This window comes from Xiphias gladius, chromosome 20, assembly GCF_016859285.1.
Source record: "Xiphias gladius isolate SHS-SW01 ecotype Sanya breed wild chromosome 20, ASM1685928v1, whole genome shotgun sequence".
In the NCBI taxonomy this organism is placed as follows: Eukaryota; Metazoa; Chordata; class Actinopteri; order Istiophoriformes; family Xiphiidae; genus Xiphias; species Xiphias gladius.
Genome location: NC_053419.1, coordinates 11,855,781 through 11,877,901, shown reverse-complemented (window position 1 = coordinate 11,877,901; position 22,121 = coordinate 11,855,781). Strand labels below are relative to the sequence as shown.

General features: G+C 39.1%; 1 protein-coding gene across 1 annotated transcript in view; it reads right to left on the bottom strand.

Annotated features, from left to right (window-relative positions):
• The window catches only part of jak2a (Janus kinase 2a), a 31,895-nt gene that overhangs the window by 3,353 nt on the left and 6,421 nt on the right, over positions 1–22,121 (bottom strand). The window contains exons 2-22 of the mRNA XM_040156925.1: positions 18,090–18,380; positions 15,131–15,254; positions 14,890–15,007; positions 13,559–13,704; positions 12,438–12,732; positions 12,104–12,223; positions 11,477–11,634; positions 11,258–11,369; positions 10,294–10,480; positions 9,204–9,325; positions 7,762–7,896; positions 7,575–7,662; positions 5,884–6,011; positions 5,638–5,776; positions 5,221–5,372; positions 4,421–4,571; positions 4,102–4,235; positions 3,116–3,305; positions 2,449–2,573; positions 424–596; positions 23–140 (exon numbers count right to left, since the gene is read on the bottom strand). Of these exons, the coding sequence (XP_040012859.1) occupies positions 23–140; positions 424–596; positions 2,449–2,573; positions 3,116–3,305; positions 4,102–4,235; positions 4,421–4,571; positions 5,221–5,372; positions 5,638–5,776; positions 5,884–6,011; positions 7,575–7,662; positions 7,762–7,896; positions 9,204–9,325; positions 10,294–10,480; positions 11,258–11,369; positions 11,477–11,634; positions 12,104–12,223; positions 12,438–12,732; positions 13,559–13,704; positions 14,890–15,007; positions 15,131–15,254; positions 18,090–18,351 (3,177 nt within the window). The 5' untranslated portion in view covers positions 18,352–18,380. The remainder of the gene's footprint in view (positions 1–22; positions 141–423; positions 597–2,448; positions 2,574–3,115; positions 3,306–4,101; positions 4,236–4,420; positions 4,572–5,220; positions 5,373–5,637; positions 5,777–5,883; positions 6,012–7,574; positions 7,663–7,761; positions 7,897–9,203; positions 9,326–10,293; positions 10,481–11,257; positions 11,370–11,476; positions 11,635–12,103; positions 12,224–12,437; positions 12,733–13,558; positions 13,705–14,889; positions 15,008–15,130; positions 15,255–18,089; positions 18,381–22,121) is intronic.

Here is a 22,121-nt window from a genome sequence, read left to right as displayed (position 1 = left end):
TAATAAAGAGGAAGCGTGGTACCGCTGGTGGGCTGCAGTTCTTGTCACTGTAAGTGAAGAGTTCGTAGAGGACAACACCGAAACTCCAAACGTCTGATGCCACAGAGAACTTGCTCTCTGTGAGTGACTCCGGAGCATACCTAGAAAACACCACAACACATTACATATACATCGATGATGTACATAATGATGCACACATCTTTAAAAAAAAACAAAACAAAAAACAGGAATTGAATATTACTGTCAACACTAGTCCTACGTTAAAAGCAGACAGTACAGGTGACTACTGTCACATGTAGCCTGGATGTACAAAAACAAATCAAAGTTTTCTCCCTATGTGAATCATACAATCTTATTTTTAAAGCCTGTGTTAAAAGATCAGTCACAAAGGGTTACAATATTTATGTGCGGTGTCATCCTCACCAAAAGATGGGGCTTTCCCCAGGCTCTCTGACAGTGTAGTACTCTTTGTCCTGCGGCAGCACCTTGGTCAGGCCGAAATCACCGATTTTCACCCTCATCTCACTCTCCACCAGAATGTTTCTAGTGGCCAGGTCTCTGTGGATATAACGCTTTGTGGCAAGGTAGTCCATACCCTGGAGGAAATTTGTTAATTGATGTGTCACTGCTATCTACATGAGGTGTGAATATGTTCACACAGAGAAAGAAAATTGGTTTAAATGTGTACTTATTTTGTTACTAAATGAGCTACACAATATGACAGTCCGCTGTTAAAAAACAGATTATTTTCATGGTGTCAAAAAGACAAAGTTGTAGACCAGGTTTGAACCTTGAACTCCTTATTTTTACATGCTATTTACAGCGGACTCCAGCTTCAAGAAAATTGTTTCAAATGTCAAGTACACCAGTATGTACAGTTAAGCCCAAAATTCTTCAAACTCATGCCAAATTTTGATTTAAGGCTTGGCTGGAAATGCCAAGCATGTGACAAAAGACTAAGACATTGTGCTAGAGATTTACATGGAAAAAAAAAAAAAAGGATTTCTGTTTCTTTTTTACATTTTTTCTAAAAATCCCATGTCCAAAATTATTCATACCCTCTCTCAGTGATCAAGGCCAAAGCCCCCCCCCCTTTTTTTTTTTTTGCCATCACAGCAATCAAACGGTTCTTAGAATTGCTTTTTGAACAAGCTTTTTGCATATTTCCAGAGGGACTTTGGACCGCTCCTCTTTTGCAACAATCTCCAGGTCTTTGAGACTGAGAGGCTTCCTTGTCATCACTCTGGTCTTTAGTTCCCTCCACAGATTCTCAATGCCATTCATGTCTGGACTCTGGCAGGGCCACTCCAAAACGTTGATATTCTTGTGTATATTTCTTGACCCATCCAATGCTGCCCAAGGCCAAGTTTTTTTCTGCAGACTGCCTGATGTTTTCCTCCAGAATCTTAATGTAGGCCTCTTTTCTCATGATGCTGTTTACTTTGACAAGGTTACCTGGCCCATTAGCTGACAAACCCCCCCCAAAGCATTACATTCCCACCACCATGGCTTGACTGTGGGAATAGTGTTCTTGGGGTTGAAGGCTTCTTCTTTCATTGTGCTAAACGAAAGCCACGTCCCTGTGTCCAAACAATTCAATTTTTGTCTCATCCGACCAAAGAACTGATGACCAAAAGCTTTCTTCATGGTCCAGGTGAGCCTTTGCAAAGTCAAGGCAAGCTCTTGGAGAAATGGACTCCTCCTTGGTTGGTGTCTACGGAGACCAGCCTTGTGCAGTTTTTGCCTTGAGATGTTGGTACCAGAATTGCTCAGTTTCATCAGAATGGCCTTGATGGTGATGATTCTTGGATTCGTCTTGGCCTCTCGTACTGCAATTCTTGCAAGCGCAGAGGTCACTTTTGGCTTCCTACCGCACCTTGTGAGATTTTTCACAGTATGGAACTCCTTGTACTTTTTGATTATTCTTTGCACTGTGGCCATTGGCACTTGAAAACACGTTGATATGGCTTTATAGCCTTTCCCCGTCTTGCGACCCCGTCAACCAGACGTCCTCACTAAGCTCTTGGGTTTAGCGATGACTTACAATAGACCAGCAACTGACTAGAAAACTACTGCATTAGCTGTTCTCAGTTTATAGTTGATTAGATGCTCTATGACGTGGTAGGAATTACCAGGACAATTTGGAATGGTAGAGAAGTTTGCATTTTTTTCCAATTTCAAGGTGTATGAATAATTTCGGATATGGCATTTTTAGTAAACATGTAGAAAGAGACGGAAATAGTTCAAATGTATTATTAACATCTCTAGCACAATGTTTTACAGTCTTGTCTGAGTAATTTTTAGCCAGATGAAACCTATCGGTCGTATAAATATTCACTATAAATCAAAAATTGGCCTAATTATGAATAATTTCTTAATTTTTAATGTTTGACCACATGGGATGAGATGAAGACTTTTAAGTCTGTACAACATACTGCATTACATTACCTTGCAAATCTGTGATGCATAATGCAGCAGTTTCTTGGAATCAAAGTGGTCTTTGTGTTTCATGAGATAATCTCTCAAGCTGCCATAGGGGAGATATTCCATGATCAGCCGTAGGTTCCCTCGTCCTACAGAAAGAAAGAAGTCAAGTGTGATACTTAGGAGAGAAAATATGTGGTGTGAGCAGTGGAGCAGAGGTTGTGCTTAAAGAGGCGTTTCTGAGAAAATCAAGATTTATTTGTTTCATAGACAAGGTCATTGATGCCCTAGGCAGCGAATGTGGAGACTGTCAAGACAGTATTATGCATAACAGAATGTGAATGGGTGGTAATATTAAATCAAGTGCAGTTGTGGGCTGAACAAGCTGATCAGCAAAGATTGCTCTTTCACGCGAGTGAGGATAGATGTTCTTACTGTGTCATATGTTAATGCATGTCAACAGGTCAGGTGAGAACGGCAAGATTCTTACACCTTTTATTACAGTGTTTTGTCAAATTGTGTCATGTGTGACAAGTTTCCTACTAAGTCAAGTAATAAGGCAAATTATACAGGAAGAATAGTTTAAAACTGAGAGAAGACAAAGAGCAGAATATATAATCACACTCCTTATTGAGATTTTTTTTGGACCACTTTATATAGCACATATAAACATCAGATAATGTGCTCATACCTGCACTATAGCAGACACCTTTGTATTTGACAATGTTTTCATGCTGGAGGGATTTGAGGATCTCAATTTCCCGCTCAAAGTCCCTGAGGTGTTCGGCTGTGCTGTGCTGTAGTTTCTTCACCGCCACCACCTCCCCTGTGCTGTCCTGCAGGGGGTCGTACCTGCACATCTCCACACTGCCAAAGTTTCCCTACAACATGGGGTCAGAAGGAGAACAGACTTAGAGATACAGAGAGAAGCGCTAGGATTTCATCTGGGTTTCAAGCACACATTAATGTCGCAAAACACAAAATATAATTTGATGTATTCTCATCAACGAGGATGGAATGAATGAGCTGCCTAATCACAAGTAGAAGAATTAGTTGTAACCTGGTTGTAACAAGAAACAATACACATCATCGACAGAGAGAAAAAAGAATTCTTCAGAAATTGTTTTCTTTCATATCAAATTCTGCTAGCCATACTTCATGCTTTCCAGAAAAGTATTATGAGAATATCTGTGATGACAGTGGAAACTGCCAATTGATTAGACATGGGGGTTGAATGTTTGCTACTGTAAATCATCATTTATCAAAAACAGGCATTTTCATCACCCATTGACCAAATTAACAGTCTGACAAAAGCAAAAACCACCCCATGGGACTGTGAAACTTTTAGGAAGTTTTCACACATTTTGCTGTTTCATCCAGCTTTCCAGTGAAATTCTTTATTGTGCATAAAGAAGTATTTGTATTAAAAATGAATAAAAACAAGATAAAGCTTATAGGCTACAGTATTGAAAACGTGCACACCTATAGACATTATCCAAATATGGTGAATGAGATAAAAGACAAAGTCAAACAAAAAGAAATTCTTATGATAAAAGTATCGCCACAGCGTGTGTGTGTGTGTGTGTGTGTGTGTGTGTGTGTGTGTGTGTGTGTGTGTGTGTGTGTGTGTGTGTGTGTGTGTGTGTGTGTGTGTGCGTGTGTGTGTGCATATCTCACTTTGCCCAGCTGCTTGAGAAAGATGAGGTGCCTCTCCTCAAACTGGGCAGGCTCCTGGCTCTCAGAGGCCCATGGGAAGCCAAAGCCTCTTGTCCTATTGGGCACCATGTCACTCTCCACCAGCAGCTCATAGTCTGCAACACAACAAGATGCAAAGTCCTTTTACACACAATCTGGATAAAACCGTAGATGATTAATATGTGTGGGACCTAATTAATTCCCATGATGTGTAGATCTGTGTGCCAAATAAGAAGACGAAGTCTTGACCTTTAAAAAGTGAGCGACAGAAAGTCACGTTTTTTTCCATTTGTCTTCCTACCTGGTGTGAAGAGGCTGTTGAGATCTCTGATAACTGCTCTGAAGGATGGTCGGTGTGAGGGCTCATAGTCCATACAGCTGTTTATTAGATTGGCCAGCTCTGTCCATTTGGGAGCTGGCAGTTGGTGCCTGTCCTCATAGAACAAGTTCTTCTGCAGAGGAAAAGAGCAAAGGTCAGGACCCTTCACATTTTCAACTTTGGTTGGAAAATGGTGAAAATGATAGAGAGAGAAGCGGGGTGAATATGTTTTAAATAACCACATATACCTTTTATGAAAATAAAAAAAAAAAATAAAAAAAAAATAAAATGCATGAATTAAAGGAATAGTTCAACATTTTGGGAAATGCCATAATTTGCTTTTTGAACGAGTTAAATGAGAAGAAAGATACCATTCTCATGTCTGTATGATAAATATGAAGCTACAACCAGCATCCTGTTTGCTAAGCTTAGCATAGACTGGAAGTAGGTGGAAACACCTAGCCTGGCTCAAAAAGTTTAAATAAATAACCTACCAACACCTCGAAAGCTGACTTATTAACATGCTACATCTCATTTGTTAAATTGACACAAAATTGGCAGAAAACAAAAAGCGTAAAGGACACTTGGTTTTACGCTGGCTTATTTGTTTGAGCTACTTCTCGGCTGGGAGCAGTTAATTTTTTGAGTGGGTGAGGCCAGGCAATCAGCGGCAACTCAATTTTTACACTTAATTAAACATTGCCCGATTTGTTGAAGTATTCTTTTATTACAGATCATTCTCAATAAGCCAATATTCTCAACAAAGCCTTTGTTTTTGTGACCTTGGAGCAATCCAGAGTGCTGAGTGGCTTCTCTCCACCACTGCAGAGCTCCCAAAGGGTAGTCCCGAAGCCCCACTTGTCTGTGGCTATACTCAGGTTTTGGGGATTTTCTATGCACTCAGGGGGCACCCATGGGATACGCTCCACCAGTACTGATGAATGGACATGTAGATAAAAAGAAAGATATTAAAGAATGGAAGAGACATTAGTGATGGGGAATATCAAGGTAGAAATGATCAAATAAAGGTGGGCTGACCAGACTTTGTCCCTGTTGGCAATGAGGCAATCACACCAAAGGAAAACTATGTTGGTGAACATTATTCCCACATGGTGTGATGCCATGTGGGGAAAAATGTTCATGTACTGTCATAATGTGTCTGCTCACATCAGGACAGTACATGAAGCCACGTAACTCACCTTCTTTGGGCAGCACAGTGATGCTGATACCAGGGTCACTGAGCTTGATGAAGGGCAGGCTGCCTGTCTTCCGATCCTCCTCTCTAATCAGGAGAACATTCTTGGCACAGACATTTCCATGAATGAGGTTCTTATCCTCCTGTGGGCAAATATGACAGGGACTACATGAAATGCCTCGTAAAGGTATTTCTCGTTACAATACACATGAAACAGTATGTGTAACTGTGTATATGTCAGTAGTCTTACCAGGTAGTGCATAGCCCAGGCTACCTGCTTGGCCACTTCTAGCTTCCACGTAATGTTGACACTGCTTTTATTCTTTTTCAGGTAGGTGTCCAGAGAACCAAATTTACCGTACTCCTGCACCATCATGTCTGACAGACAGATTAAAGGGAGATGATCTTATTACTTAAACTACTATCCATATTCAAGATCTTTTAAACAAAACTCTTTCTATAAAAGTTCCCTTCCAGACACGTTTTAAAGAATGTAAAAATTGTCTGTTATGATTAATTTAGTTTAACATGGTTTTCACATACAAAAAGTAAAAAACAAAAAAACAAAAACAAAAGAACCTCTGAAATGGTGCTGGAAGCACATCTACGCTTACCCGCTCATTGAAAAAAATTCTTGATCTGTGGATATTGAAATACGCAATTATCACAGGCCTCATGCCGATGCTTGCACTAGGTTGACCGGTGAAATAGCAGTGCGCGTCAAGATGGCTAGTGGTAGAGGAAACATCGGAGAGATTCAGCCATACATGTTTGAGCCTGTCAGACCCAGACTCGGATGAGGAGTCTGTTGTGCAGCAAAATCGGTGACTAGCGGCCGTATCAGAAAGGTATGTGTATCTAGCATCATTTATTTGTTTATTAGCTTGTTAGCTTGTAACTGCCAGTGGCTGACTGGTAGCGTTAGTGGTTGTGCTAATACAAACTCTCGCTCTCTGTAATGACAAGTCCATCATGGGTACACTGCAGTTCCAAGTTGGAAATACACAGCCATGGCGTTGACTCGTTATTTTCTCATGATATGTCTTGTATCATACAAAAAACACTATATGGACATGTTAACAAGGTTAAATACTTGATTTTCAATTGGGCAGATCTTTAAATCTCCCAAGTTTGTGGTTTACTATTGCTATTGCTATTTTCTGTGGTTTCTTCAATGACATAGATGTTGCTGACACATACCAGAAAAATATGCCAAGTCGTGAATTTTTTCATCCATATTCTGGCATCCATTTTAGTTCAGTTTTTATTTCCCACATGTGAAATCTGATTTTGTACATGAAATCTGAACCGAAAGGTTTTTGTGAACTGTTTGTTCTATTATAACGATCAAGCTATTAGTGCAACCTATGCTAGGATTTATTTGAAGAACAGCCAAGCATTTGTCAGGTGCACGCTGGCATGAAATTACAATGCATTGTTTTGGGTCAGTTGTGAGATACTGCAATGGTGAAGAGACAAAATCCTAGGGCGTATAGACACATTTCAAGTAACTTCCAAAATCTTCCAGTACTTGCATCTTTTCTTTCCTGTCTGCTCTTTCCCTGCATTCAGCAATTGTGGCTAGTAAAGGTTTTCAGACACACTGCTCTGATGTGTGTGGGCCGTTGCAGGTAGAGTGAAGATCAGGACTGCAGTGGCCCATTACTTCCGAGTGGAAGGTCAGGGCAAAGCACAAAGCAATTCAGCAGGTAAGGAAACCTTCTTTATGCTGTCTGATCCTTTGTATTGATTCCTCGAGGGTGGTTGACTGACCACCTGACTCTATGTTATCACAAGTTTCTGTTTTGACTTCAGCATCCCTCTCATCTACACAGATGTTAAAACTGTCATATTTACAAGCTACACGTGAGGATAACCAAAATAATTCCATCCTTTGTTACCAACTCTGCCCAGTAGTGTGTGTTTGTCTTGTAAACTTACTTTCATCGCCACAAACGCACACACCATAGTTGAGGAGTAAGTGCTTGTGGGAGAGCTGGCTCATCATGCTGGCTGCTTCAAAGAAGGACTATGAGGGAGAATATGAGATAAAAGTAGAGAATTTTATGTGAAGTATTGATTTAATCCAATCCACTGACTCACTCATTCACTCAGTCAACAAACTAACCTCTGAATAATTGCGATGAGCCTTTCCCAGGATCTTGATAACAACGTCTATCTGGTGTACCTCTCCATAGTCTCCCACCTCTTTCCTCACACCGCAGAAGATCTTGGTGAATGTTCCTTGGCCAAGACTCTCATTCTAAAATACAGTTTTATTGTTGCGTTAAAAACTTACTTATGAAAGGAGGTGGAGTGCATTTTCTCTGAGTCAAAGAGGCGATTCCCTAACCAGTACTCTCTACCCAAGACCTATACTGCATATAATGATAGATTACAAAGCGAGACATGATGGATGTGCCGATATAAGCCTGAAATTTTGTTGACTGCATAAATTACATAGAGTAGATAATTTAGTACAACCTGACACATATTGTGTCACCTGAAATAAAAGTTATATGACAAATAAAAAATAAAGGACACATTTTGAAGCTTCAGCCATGATAGAATCATGTCTACCAGAGCAACTCAGCTGAAATCCTGTTTATCATCTCACAAGCTTATCTGAATTCTTATCCTCATTGTTGCAATTTCAAGTGTCAAAGATGTCTCTGAAGTGGAACAGCCCCAAAAAAGGTGCCAAGAAGTAACTTACTCATCCATTAAATCTTGCAGCTTCCTCACCAGGCCAGAAACCAAACTCACTATTGCCAACTCCTGTCTCCCTTTAACCAGGACCGAGTTGTGATAAAGCCAGCTAGAACTTATCTAACCAAATGGCTTTAACTGCTTAAGATTCAACAAAGTAAATTTAAGGTCACAATTTCCAAAGCTCTAAAATAACTGAATGACACAGTTGAATCCAAGTTCAAAACAGGGAGATGACACAGGAAAAAACTCTGTGTCATCTCTTTGATTAGTGGTGTGTCTTTGATTAGTGGTGTGCTGCTGTGGTTTTCCTGTGACATACCTGTTGCACAAAGCTTCAAGTGCTCAAAGCAGAAAATGTGGCGAGACTGAAATGGAGCAGTCACTGAGAGGAAAGCATGGCTGACGCACTGTCAACTGGACACAAACAATGCACACAGTGCACTCACATGTCCACAGGGACTGCTTCTGATGACAGTGAGCTACAGTAGTTCGATCAATTGAGGAAGAATTTTGTTAACTGCAGTGACCTCACTGATCCTGTAGGAGTCCCTCTGGTCCGTTCTGATCAAAAATCCCAGTATACTCACAACTGGCTGCGGTCTGTTACCTTGTCTTCAATAGGCCCACAACAGTCAGGCTTTACATTTAGTGTTCTCTCACAATTAGCAAGGCATACAAGGGCCTTTTCGATAATCTTGTAAGCTTCTACAAATAAATATATGTACAATAAACAATGCATCTAATTCTATACATTAATACAACCTACTAAAACTGAGGAGATTGTCTAGTTATATGTGTATGTAAACATTTTCTGCTGAGAGAAAGAGAGTTAAGTTAAGTCAAAGAGGATTATCTTACGATGACAAGGTCCTCTTTTTGGATCTTGTGGAAGACCATCTGGCTGATGTGTTTGTGGAGGGAGGAGGCCAGAGGAACCTCTGGCCCTTGATTATTTCTACACACCAGCAGGTTGGATTTATCTGAAGAAAGGTAAAGGTGGACAGGGATTAGGATCCTTTACCCACATTTTGACACTACATCTGATTAACACTACAGTAGGATTATTGCTTTTCAATGTGACACTAATAAATGGCAAATTTGAGTAGAAAAGTAACAGCTACTAATTCTAAACTTAGATTGCGTTATTTAGAGTTCTTAATTATGAATATCAGCATATACAAAACCTTTGTGGTTTGTTTTTTTGACTTGACTCAGACACAAGAGTTGTGCCAGCTGGAAACCTAATTAAGTATTCATTGCAGGAATTATACTTTCTGCCTATTTAAAGGATAACACTGATTCTGCAGCATTATGTCTTACAATAGAGTTAAAAAATTATACATTTCTATAAGTGATTAAAATCTTTTCCAAAAATTCTTACAATTGGCGTCACCTTAGCTGATATGGTGCCTAACTTTTGTTTATGGGTGAAAAGGTGAAATTGGGAGCATGTAAACAAGACAGAATCTTAAGGAACTTAGAGAGTAGGGTGTTGAAGATTAAGAGCTAATGTGCTGAGGGAGTTTAGTGCTGCCCCCTATCTCCCAGAATGTGAAACCCAGTTATAACTGCGTGGTCTATGCTTTCAGAACTTGCACCACATTATAATTCAATACAGTTTATCAGTAAATATGCTGCAGAAGTAAAGTCAGTGGTTATTATAAAGATCAAAGAGTCTGCATTATTCTGAATTAAAGGAGTTCTCTTATGAAAAAACATTTTTTTTAAAGGAACAACTGTAAACAAACGATTGAGTCCAACAAATTGAAAAGGTCTCAGCTGTGCTTTAAAGGAAAACTACTCATATTTTAAGTAAGTGGATTATACGACAAGTTGAATGCATACTGTGTATGTGTTCACATTTGCATCAGTGCTCATGTGTACAGTATGGTCTTGAAGGACAATAAAGTTTAGCTTGTACCTCGTATGTTTGTATGGGAACACTGACCTTTGAGGCTGGGTGGGCAGCACCTGGTCAGCTGAAATGTGTATCCGTCTGTACGCAGCGCCTCCTTTTGATAGCAGTGCAGAAGTTCCCTCAGTGAGCCAAAGCTCCTCTTAGCTCCACTCAGAATGTACTCTCCTGACTCTGTCTTTGTGATCTGACAGTGCTTGTAGTCCACCACAGTGTCATACTGAAAATCAAAAGAAAAATGATAAATAAAAAGAAAATGATTTCAGTTGGGTGGTGCTGAATTGCTCTTGAATGCCAGCAATATTATGTTAAAGTCCTATAAAGGACACACCGATTGCGTCAGTGTCAGACCATGTAAGAACTAATAACCTAAAAAAAAAAAAAAAAAAAAATTACCTGATCTTATTTCAACATATTTCCGAACGTTGAGGTCAAACATGCTACATCTGAAGTCTAAAATAATTTTTAAAGATAAGACATACAGTATAGAAGGTGTTAGCCACAGTCTGGTATTTCATATCAGATGGATTATCCATTTCGTGTGGAAATCAAACCTTATTGCTCCCTCCAGTGGTTGAAAATATGGGAAATATTTTAGAGGTTCTAGTGGGCACAACTTTAAGACTACCTGTTTTTTAGCAAAACAGAGAGCAAACATAGTTTACTTTTAGAAACAGCCACTCATGTAAATGTGCAGATGCAGCAGCTACTGTGACTTTGACCATCTTCCTCCTTACCTGAGCAAAGACCATATACCAGAGCACTAAATTGCATTTACATTATAGTGTAATGGCCCTGGTTGTTGTGTCAAGTTGTATCAGCCAGTGTAGGAGATAATCTGGTAGTCTGCTGGGATTCATGTGGTCATGGGATGAAGAAGTGCGTTAGTAATGTCAATCAATTAGCAATGACCGTGTTGAAAAAGCCAATCTATTTGTACAGTCACGTCAAAAATACTGGACTTCACGCTGATGATGACCCAACATTAACTGCTTACCCCCACTACAAAGGACATGAAGTATTTGTCGTAGTCCCTCGGGCTGCAGCGAAGGATGTACAGGCCTTGGTGGTTACCAGAGCGACGCAGTTTACCAATCGTAAACTCCATCCTGTGATCAAAGAGACAGAAGGTGTCTTTATGTGTGAATAGTTCTTCTACCCTGTGGGTGCACGAGTACATTTGTGATGTGCTGCATCTGTGCATATATGTACTTACGACACAGGGCCGTGGTAGTAGCTCTGAATGCACTCCAGAAGTCTTGGTGGAGCCACCTCTTTACACAGGTAATGATGGGAATCGGCGACCAGTCTGTAATATCCATCAACTAATGATACGAATGACAGAGCCTCTGACAGGGAATGAAACCCCAGTTCCTTTGTGGTCAGACAGAGACACAGAGACAGGATGCAGACATAGACAGAAATAAATCATTCAGTAGCTGCTGAGAACTTTAAATCAATGGAAACAATAACTTTTCAATCTGTATATTTATGCAATTAAGTCTAACAAATGGGTACACTTTAGACTTAGTTACTTAAAGAAAATACTTAAAAATAGGTCAGCGTGTCAAACTAGATTATTGGTGATGGTGATACTAAATAAGTTAAATTGTTAATCTTTATATCCTGGAACTAATTTGTTGGTCAAAATTATCTTTCATACAAGTGAAGAAGATAGGTTGTCTTTAAATCCAGCTGCTATAACAAACCACCTGAGCACTTTGCTTTGACAACAAGTATGAGGTCATTACGAAATGCGATATCATTAGATTAGAATAAAGCAAAGCAAATAAATTTCTTAATTTTAGAGTAATAGTAGAGCATGAACCACAGTATACTATACCAGGATTTGGCCGTCCTGTCTGGTCAGGGTAACTATGCGACTCTCCGCAGAACCTTCCTTATTGGCCTGTTTAATGCTGATGTCAATCACCTCTGGGAAGTCACAGAATGACTTTAGCTCCTGGAGAAACAAAAAGAGTACAAAGTAGTAGTTTGCATTTGTCTTAGATGAAGAACCATGCACACACATGCACTCTTGTTGTTACTGGCATTTTTAACCAGCTCCCTGAGCTCCATCTACTGGTAAAAACAGCCATGAAAGCATCATACTGTGGCTTACTGGTAATGTACAAATGCTTTACCATAACAACATGAACCCATCTCCTGGTCCTCACCTCCTCTGCTCCCTCTTCCTCTTCCTCTTTTGACCAGTGGATGCCCTTGTTGCCCATGACAACGATGGTAACCTCGCATGTGGAGTGGTCGGTGACTTGGAAGCGTTCAGAGTAGAGGGAAGGCAGCAGCATCTCCAGGCTCATCAGGTATTTGAGCCTGAGGTTACACACCGTGGCCTTGCATTCGCTGAACTGCTCGATGAACTTCCTGAAGCGATAGCGGATCCTCTTCCGAGTCCAGATGTTATATTCCTGGATGCGGCTTCGCATGCACCTCGGCAGGAAGGATTTGTAGCTAAAAGCAGGGAGGGGAGGGTCCCGGAGGGTGGTTCGGTCAAGTTGGAGATGATAATAAAGAAAAAAGGAAGGAGTAAAGGACAAATAACAAGAAATATTAAGAGAGACGGGAGGGGCAAGTGAAAGAGGAAACAAAGTTAAAAGAGTAAGCACTATGTATGCTTTGTGCCAGTTCAGCCAGTGTACATTCTGAGTCAACCTCAGGATAAGGAAATGTAAATATAAATGTAATGTAAAACAAATACTGTTAATGATGAATTAGATATGAAAGAGGAATTATTTGAGAATTCACATTTCAAGTATGGACACAGTGCATAAGAACAGTACATTTCAAATTATAGACAAATTGTTAACTGAGATATTATCTCACACAGAGATAATTCATTCAGCTGCCTGCACACACATAATGAAACTATCTTGATGCTAACTGTGTCCTGAAAGGCCTGCCACACTGCTTTGAAATCGCTATTCATAAGCTGCACCACAACCCCACCAGCATAGCAGCGAGCATTTTGCATTATTTAGGGAAGAGAGATTGCGGGATGTGCATGAAACTGGAATTTGGTCTGGAATTTCAGACAGTGAAACAAATTTATTTTCCTGGTCTTAAGAGTTGTCTTTACATTTCTGAATTTATTAGACTGTTCTACTAGAGTGATGATTCCACCAGGTTAGCCGTCATATCCACATTACAAAAAGACTTTTTTTCTCTGAGACCATTTTGCCTTCCCCTAGTTTAGATTAAATAGTGTGTAAAAGCAGCAACGGCCGGCCAAAATATTGTCACATTATTGTGGTGTGTCTAGTGAGTGAGAGCATCCTACCTGGTATCATTGTAGATATCCACAGGTGATTTACCACTCTCTTTAGCAAGCCTCATCATGTCTAGCACCGCCATGCCCAGACACTCTTCCTGGGACTCATGGCTCACCGGGATTTGAACCCAGCCATTAAGAAAGTCACTACGCCACTGCGGAAGGAAAAAAAAAAAGATCTAAAAAATGGATGAATAAATGGATGATATCAGATCCATGAATGAAGGAGTAGAAGATTAAAAAGAAAGAAGTGGCTGGATGGGAGGGGGGGGGGTAAACAGATACCAAATCCCTTGGCAAGAGAGTAATTGGCTTAATTCCCATGCCTAAACCTGGCTCTAAATACACAGTATGAATATAAAAGTTAATCGTAAAAAATTAAACGATGACTCCTTAAACAGAAACAAACATAGAAAAGATTTTTAGATCTGGTTGTAAAGCTTTTTGGTTTTCAGATTGAGGTGATCCATCTTTTAAAATTCAGTAAATCCTAGATGTATACAATAGATCTATCAACCAAAATTAACAGTAATCAGACAGATTATAAACTCTTTATGGCACAGTAAAATTTATGTCACAATAAAAACAGTATTTTAAATGGGAAACTCTTTTTTATTATATATTTCATTAACAAACTCGACGGTTAATTTGTTGGGACTGTACAAGTCAAGCTCTACAGCAGCAGACGTCTGTATGTACCAAACTTTCTGTAGGTCAATCTGTTGACACACAGCTCACGGTTTTAGTGTCAGTGCAGATAAAAACAAAGCTGAACAGAGCTGCCAAGTTTACAGAAGCATGTAGAAAAGGAAAAAAAAATACACGAGCTCACATACAAACACATGTATGCGTGCACAGACAACCACAAACATGAAGTGAAAAAAAAACTCATACTCTTGTTCCCCATTTGTGCTTCTCTAACACTCTTGCTACCCCACTTCCTGTTTTCTCCGCTTACACAAAAGAATGGGCTGACATGACACACAGACTGGCAATCATTCAGAGAGACAGGGAAACAAGCACTTTTTATCTCTCACCGCCCAACATTTCTGTTTATCATTATATTAAAAAAAGCAAAGGAGGAAAGAGAAAGGGTGTGATGGAGGTTATGGGGGTGGGGGTGTGGGGTGTATGTGTGTGTGTGGGGGGTGTTGTTTTTCTGGAAGATGCTGTCCTCTGGTTTGTACCCAAAAACACACAAATGATAGACTAAGACCTTAATTTTGAAAAACAAATGCAAAGGTGCAGAACAAATGTGAAATGCCAACATACAAAGTACCCTATACAAAAGAAAATAACCGACTTAATGTTGACATTAGGTATAAGTCATGAAGACTAACCTGGAAAAATAGGTATGCCATTACGCAATCATCCATCACAGGGCTCTCTGTCCCTTTGGACACACCATAGCGATGGGCATAGAGTGAACTGTTGTTATACCAGCCAGGAAAATAGTACCTGGACAGAAGAGGAGACCAGAGAAGTAAGAAAAGGAACCCAAGCCAAAAAAAAGAAAAGAAAAAAAATATAACAAGGGAAATCTGAAATGGATTAAGGAAATGAAAAACTGACTATTTCTACCTGATTCTGAAGTGCAGGCTCTCACTGGCTGATTGGTGGAGTTTAAAGACGTGATTAGGAGGGAACCATATACGGTCACTTTCCCTCATAAGGCCAAACAAGTTGCTATACACTGGAGCAATCCCTGGAAAGAAGGAAAAGAAATCATCTTTTTTATCAAACAAGTTTGAGGGAGGTCATTCAAAATGTTTACTGTAATCCAGCAAAAACAGTTTTATTCTGGTGCTAAAAGTCCATTAAAACTCACTACAAGTAACTGTACTTTATGGAAGATTGAATTTACCCCCTCATAACTGTTGCAGATATTAGGGAGCAAGTCAGCAACTGTTTTCCATTTGGTCAGATTCACTTTGTAACCAGGCATGTGGAGCATCCCGTCCATAATTCCAATTAAGAGAGTCTACTGCCTACTCATGTACTACCACCATAGTCATATCTGAAGTAAAGAACTCCTTTTCACAACTTTTTAGAGTTAAAACAGCACACATTACTAACCAATTTCTAAAAATTAGAGTAATTGCCACTAAACAATGACAACTGACCAATATTTAGACATACACATTGTAGTAGCTATGCAGATACTGTACTTTTACACACGCAAACACAGCCTGTGTTGTGGTAGCACTGTAGACTGCAAGCAACTGTGCTTTGACAAAGACACATTATGACACATGATGTAATTCAGTGGAATTAGTTGAACGCCATGAAAATAACAAAGAGTCCAAAACAAAAAACATGTATCAACATGAAATTACCCATGAACTGTTTTGCAAGTTTACCTGTTTCTCAGAAATGTTGTTTTCATGAAGACATTTTATGATCAAAGATGACAACATTGATGCACAGTGGATAACAATCTCAGTATGGATGATCTTTACCACATCGTCTGACAATAATAGTGCTTGAACATCGAGCAATCCTGAAACCGTCTGTGTTTTTGTGTCTGACCATTCACGCAATTCCTCATTCTGTCTTCAAAACCCCAGCACCACTAGTAGTAATGTGTTTTATCAGCTGGGCCAAGTGGTTCATTAGCAGACACAAAATGTCATCATATAGCAGGAAGCACTCACAAGAGTGAAGCAATGGTATGGATACGGCAGTGCTGCATAAGAGGAAGTATGCTCAACCACAACAGAGGAAGTCAAGTCAAAGTACTAACAAGGTTGATGTATAAGCAAGCCCTACGTTATATTATGTACTACAATATCAAATAATAAAGTAACCAATGTGCTGCAGAGTAAATGACTGTATTTGCACACTTCTGGAGTTAAGATTCAGTGCATTTTATGTTATACAGTTTAAAAATATACTTCATACCTTTTAATTCCAAGTTTGGAATTTTTCTTACTTCTTATTACTACTTGACTGTGGTTAAAACATGAGCGGGAGAATGGGAGAGTAAGATGGATGGAAGGTAAAGAGAAAGATGACAAATAGACAAAGACAAGAGGCAGGAAATAGGGAATGACAAAATGAAAAAAATTGCAAGGGGGTACAGAAAAAGCAGAAGATGAATAGAACAGAGTGAGGGGTTTGTTTCTTATCAGTGCAAGAAGGAATGGAGCAAGAGTGTGTGGGAGAAATAGATAGAGCAAAGGCAGAGAGAAAAACAGACACAACAGTCGACAACTTCCTGACTTGAGTGTGCTAGAAACAGAAGGCAAAAAGCAAGGCTGAGTGCTGTAGAACTCTTCCGACAAAATAAACACTAGATTGGCTATTTCCTTACCTAGAGATTCTTAAGAAATAAAATATAAAATAAACAAAATGTATGAATTCTGAACAGACAAGTGGGATTTTCCTGCATGACAAGTTATGGGATGGATGAATGGTACTTGATTATTTACGTCACACAGTTGGGTCCAAAAAGTATACAGTTTACAGAATATCAAAATATCAAAATGACAATATTTTCACAGGGCACCAGGAGAAAGGCAGCTCCTTCGCTGATGACACTGATCAGAAGGACATTATAACATTATAACGGAAGCTGGCATGTAAATAAAATCTGCAACAACCACTCCATTTGATTAATTACTTTCTTAGTAATTGGATGACTGATATGAATCTAAACCAAGAAGATAATGATCAAAGCCTAAAACTGTAAATCACTGAGAGATATTGCCTCAAAGTATAGTCTAACTGTATTGATGTGAACAAGAACAGACCCAGCTTTTCTCTAGGTATACAGAAGGGAGTTAAATTAAAGAAAAAAGAAAAACAAAAACAGCATAAAATGTCCTAATAAGGTGTTTGGTCACCACAAGCTGCCAGAAGAAGTTCAATATTAAATCCAAGGGATAAACAACATTCTTACAAAATATATTCCCTCATTTGGTGTGGTTACGGCTTACATATTTAGGCTTTTTCCCATATGAAGATAAAAGCTCATAAAAACTCATATTTTCCCATGTGTGCCTTGGGCATGAGATGTGGCGTGTGACTGCTTGTTTGAAACGTATTTCAAACTATAACGGCTGGCTATGGTGCTTGGTGCTCGCTCACGCATGAAACTCAAACACAAACTTAAAAGACTATAGACACTGTATCCATTTATGACCCAGTCCATGATCTACACACAGAAAAAGAGCCAGGTAAGAATGACATAATGTATTTACAAAAGCAGCGATGCAAGTAGCAACATTTGTTTTTTAAGCAGTTGCATATATAGCACATTACAGCCTATTACACGTGCAAATGAGAGAGTGGTGTGTAACTTAACAACTGGTTTGAAAATGTATATTTTCACACCCATTTGTTATCAAGTACACAGCACTCTATACTATATATATATTTTTTATTTTCTTTAATTTCCACTTTGTTTTCTCATATGTTTGATGCGTGTTTCATTTTTGAGCATTATGTAAAGCCCATATTAAACTGATGGTGCTCAATAATGATAAAACTATTTTTGTGTGTGGGAAGACATTAGACCTGAAATCCTCTTGTGACTTACCACATGCCTTCGCTGCAGTGATGCACAGTTCTTCAACTACATACTCCCCACGTGGAAACGTGAGCACACTGTCTGAACCTTTGGCCCCACCCCCTCCTTCATCCTTCCCGAGGTAGTAAAGGTGGACAGTGAGGCAGGTGACATCCATGTCCTGCTTGAGGTCGCGTCCTGCGGCTGGGTCGAGGTCAAGGCAGAGGCCATTGTGCTGTGCTGTGGGACCAGAGCTTGGTGGGTCCATGTCTGTCAGCAGAATACAGCCCATGTAATGTTCAAAACGAACATTCACCTTTCCTGGACACAAAAAAAGAGGCAGGTAAGTAGGACATAATGTATTTACACATTAAAATATTTATTAAAAACAGTGGCTGTACATGGGTGTAACTCTGTTTTTCTTAATGAATGTTTTTGAAGTTATTGAACAAGGGGAAAAAATTAGCAATCAATCAGTTCACCAGAATGTTAAGCCACTATCACTCACAAAAAGCAATGGTCATGTGTTGGTGGAGACGACAGATTTTATTTTTGTATGACAAAATAGTCTCAAAAAAGCTTATTTTTTATTAAGAAGGTCTGACAACAAAAATTGTTTTTTGCTTTTCACATTTGAAATTGCAAAAAGATTTTCTAAGTAACTGCACCTGAAATATCTTGACATGTCATACCTGTTACATTTACTGAAGCCTTTTTTTCCACTGATTTTTGTCTCTTTATCATGATATCTACATCTATCTATCTGTCCTCTTGTATACACTCTCTTTACTGAAATAACGGTTCCTTTATCGATTACATTTAATGAAATAACAATAAAGACGGGGTAAATAGAGGGATAAAAAATTTCAAATATCATCACAAGGCAAGACCTCAAATGCACCTCCCTGAGATAGAGGAAAAGAGGCCTTTAAAAAATGCAGAGGGTGGAAGTACAGGCTGAAATGGAGGTAAAAGGCCAGAGATGGAAAACACTGGAGAGACTTTCCCAGAAATCAGTTATGGTACATGGAGAAGCCATCAATTACACATGTTCCCAAGGGGAGGTAAGGGCCTATGTCATAAAGTTACATCAGTAACATTTGCAGTCAGTATTATGATGTGTATCTCGGCTGAGACTGCTTTGCTTGCAGAGAGCTCAGAAAAAATAAAATGTTATGTGGAATAAAGTATTTTGTATTTAAATGTGAAAAAGATCAAGGCAGAACAGAACAGTACAGTTATGCCTGGTCTGCTCACTCTAGTTTGCACTTGATCCTAAAATACTGTTTGTCTCATCTACCAGCAAGCAAAACATCGCAGTAGCACAACTCTGGTACATTTTCCCTCTAGCGCCATCAGCCGGTTGATGTTTGTGGTTTTGAGTGCAATGTCCTGATAACTATTGGATGGATCGCCATGACATTTGATACACAGTCAAGTCCCGCTCAGGATGAATTGTAACAACTTCCATGATCCCGGCTTTTCATCTAGTGCCATCATCAGGTCAAAATTTCAATTTATCCAAAGCTTATGACATTCCCATCAGCCTCAACTGTACTGTTTTTGGTCCCAGTTAGCAATCTTAGTATACCATCTTAGCTTACCATGCTAACATGCTAAAGTAACATGTTGAGCATGGTAAACATTACACCTTCTTAGCATCAGCTAAATGTACAGGAAATAGCATATCTACTATATGTATTGGAGGTAGCTGATTACCATACAAATTCAGAACAACACAGTTAATGTTCAGTTGTCACAGAAATGGCACAAATCTCATCCCATGAAAATTGCAGTTACTCTATTGTACAAAATTGGAATAATCTTTTATCTCGAGCCTATTCTGGTCTGGTTGAATTGATCCCTCAACCCAGTTGTAGTACAGGGCATATTCCATTAACTAGATATATGTAAGCCTGAACGATTTGGCATGTACAGCAATGACTTCAGCAGTTTATCCAATATCCATTTTTCCCAATTATTCATATGAAACCCATGTAAATGAAACTGGGTGTGCAACATTAGAATTAAGTCTCTTTAATATTTTGGTTTAGTTTTGTCTCTATAGTATATAGTTTATTACTTTGTTCTTCCAGTAATGTTTGTGTGCTTTGCTTATATTATGTTTGTGTTCATACTGTTGCACTTCCTTTTTAATGTTTCAGATTTTATCGGCTGATGTTAACGCCCTTGTGTGATTGTGCTATATCATCTCAAGGATGCGATGTGAGCTTTACAACAAAATCACTGGCCCTTGGCTGCATATTTGTGGTGCTGTGTTCCAATTTCGTTTGCAGCTCAGAAATTCCCTGACAACAGATATATTTTACGACTCAGCAAAGTTGGGGTTTTTTTTTTTTTTTTTGACGGGTTCTCAGGAGCTTTGGCTGGACTGAAAGCTGTAGAGTTGATGGCCTTTGCAAAGCCAAACGAGACAAAACCAAATTATCAAAATTATTTGATGATGGACACTTACTACCCTTTGAGTATTTCACATCAACAGAGATGTTAGAGTGGCTATCTCAAAATTGTTGCGGACTAATTTTCTGTCAACTGACTTGTGTTTTCTGGTCTAGTAGACTGAGTATATTGTTGTAATTACAGTACCCTTTCTCATCACTCAATAATAATAATGCTATTTGCTTTGTTTATGCTTATTGCATTTGCTTTGCAGTAAGATTTGGATATTTACACAAGTGTTTTTCTTACTTTGACATGTCATAAATTCTTCTGTGAAAAAAATCGGTGTCACTGTTCAAATACAGCATTTCATTGACATTACTAAAAATCGGAGAAAAAAATGAACGAACAAAACACCCATCTGCAAATCAAAGTCTGTCAGCGAGCTCTATAGTTTGGAAAGTTGTAGTCTTAGCTTGGCCATCTCACTTTTACCTTATGCAACATAGCCAGTTATTGTAGATTTCAGTTTTACAAAATGATTTAGGGACTGTTAATAATTATTTTAGTTGCCCAACATGAAACTTGATCCAAACTTTAGAGGAAGCCCAGCAGTTGGTTGATAAGTGTAAAATGTCCAGAGGCCAATTAAAGAGACGTCATTAGCGGCCAACAGTGGAGCACAGCAGCCATAAAGGGCAAAATGTGGCTGAGCTGATAGCTCTGACCTCTACAAGGCTCCGATAAGACCCAGCAAGGAACTCTGTCTAACTCTCGGCCTGTCTGCTTTATGATAAACGTTTTGGGTGTGTAAACAAACTTATAAACTGGTGAGAGAGCAGTGTTTTCCTGTATTCTTACACATGTTCTGACCTTCCTCTTGTCATATATCAAAGGTCTCCAACTATGTAGCATCAGTAACTTTCAGCCTCACCTACTGAGGGGTTGTAAGCCAAAACAATACTTTGTATAATTCTTTGCCAAATTACTCTTAACTTTGCATCCGCTTGTGTGCTGTAACCTACATAAAATTAGGTACCCTGTCAAACATTAAAGGACTGCTACCCTTTTTACACCTTTTTTTTGACTGGCTCAGGGTCAATCAGAGTGTAGAGCTGCCTGCAGCAACAAACACTGAGGACACGGGAACTACTGATGTGGTGACTAAACATTCTAGTTTTATCATCAGATAAAGTTATCAACCAGGTTGGGAGACGACCGTTCTATCTGTTTGTATATCAGCCACGTAGTACAGCGCCTGATTTTACTGATATTATGTTTCTTTATGTTTATGGTGAGCTGGAATAAAAAAACTGAAATAAGAAAACCATTTTAGAACACTGTAAACTTTGCATTTAGTGGGTTGTTCTAGCTGAAAGCATTGCCCAAAAAAAAAAACAAAAAAAACTAAGTCTCTTAGTCTGCATACTATTATGGAATGGAAATTAATCTGCAAATCCAGATGTCCCATGTATACATAAAAAGGTGTAAGAAGAAGAGGTTTTTGACAAAAATAACTAATTTATTTTGACATCTGGCTGTAACATCACAAACTAATCAATGCAGCAAATAGCATTATTATTATTAAGTGATGAGAAAGGGTACTGAAATTACAACAATATACTCAGTCTACTAGACCAGAAAACACAAGTCAGTTGACAG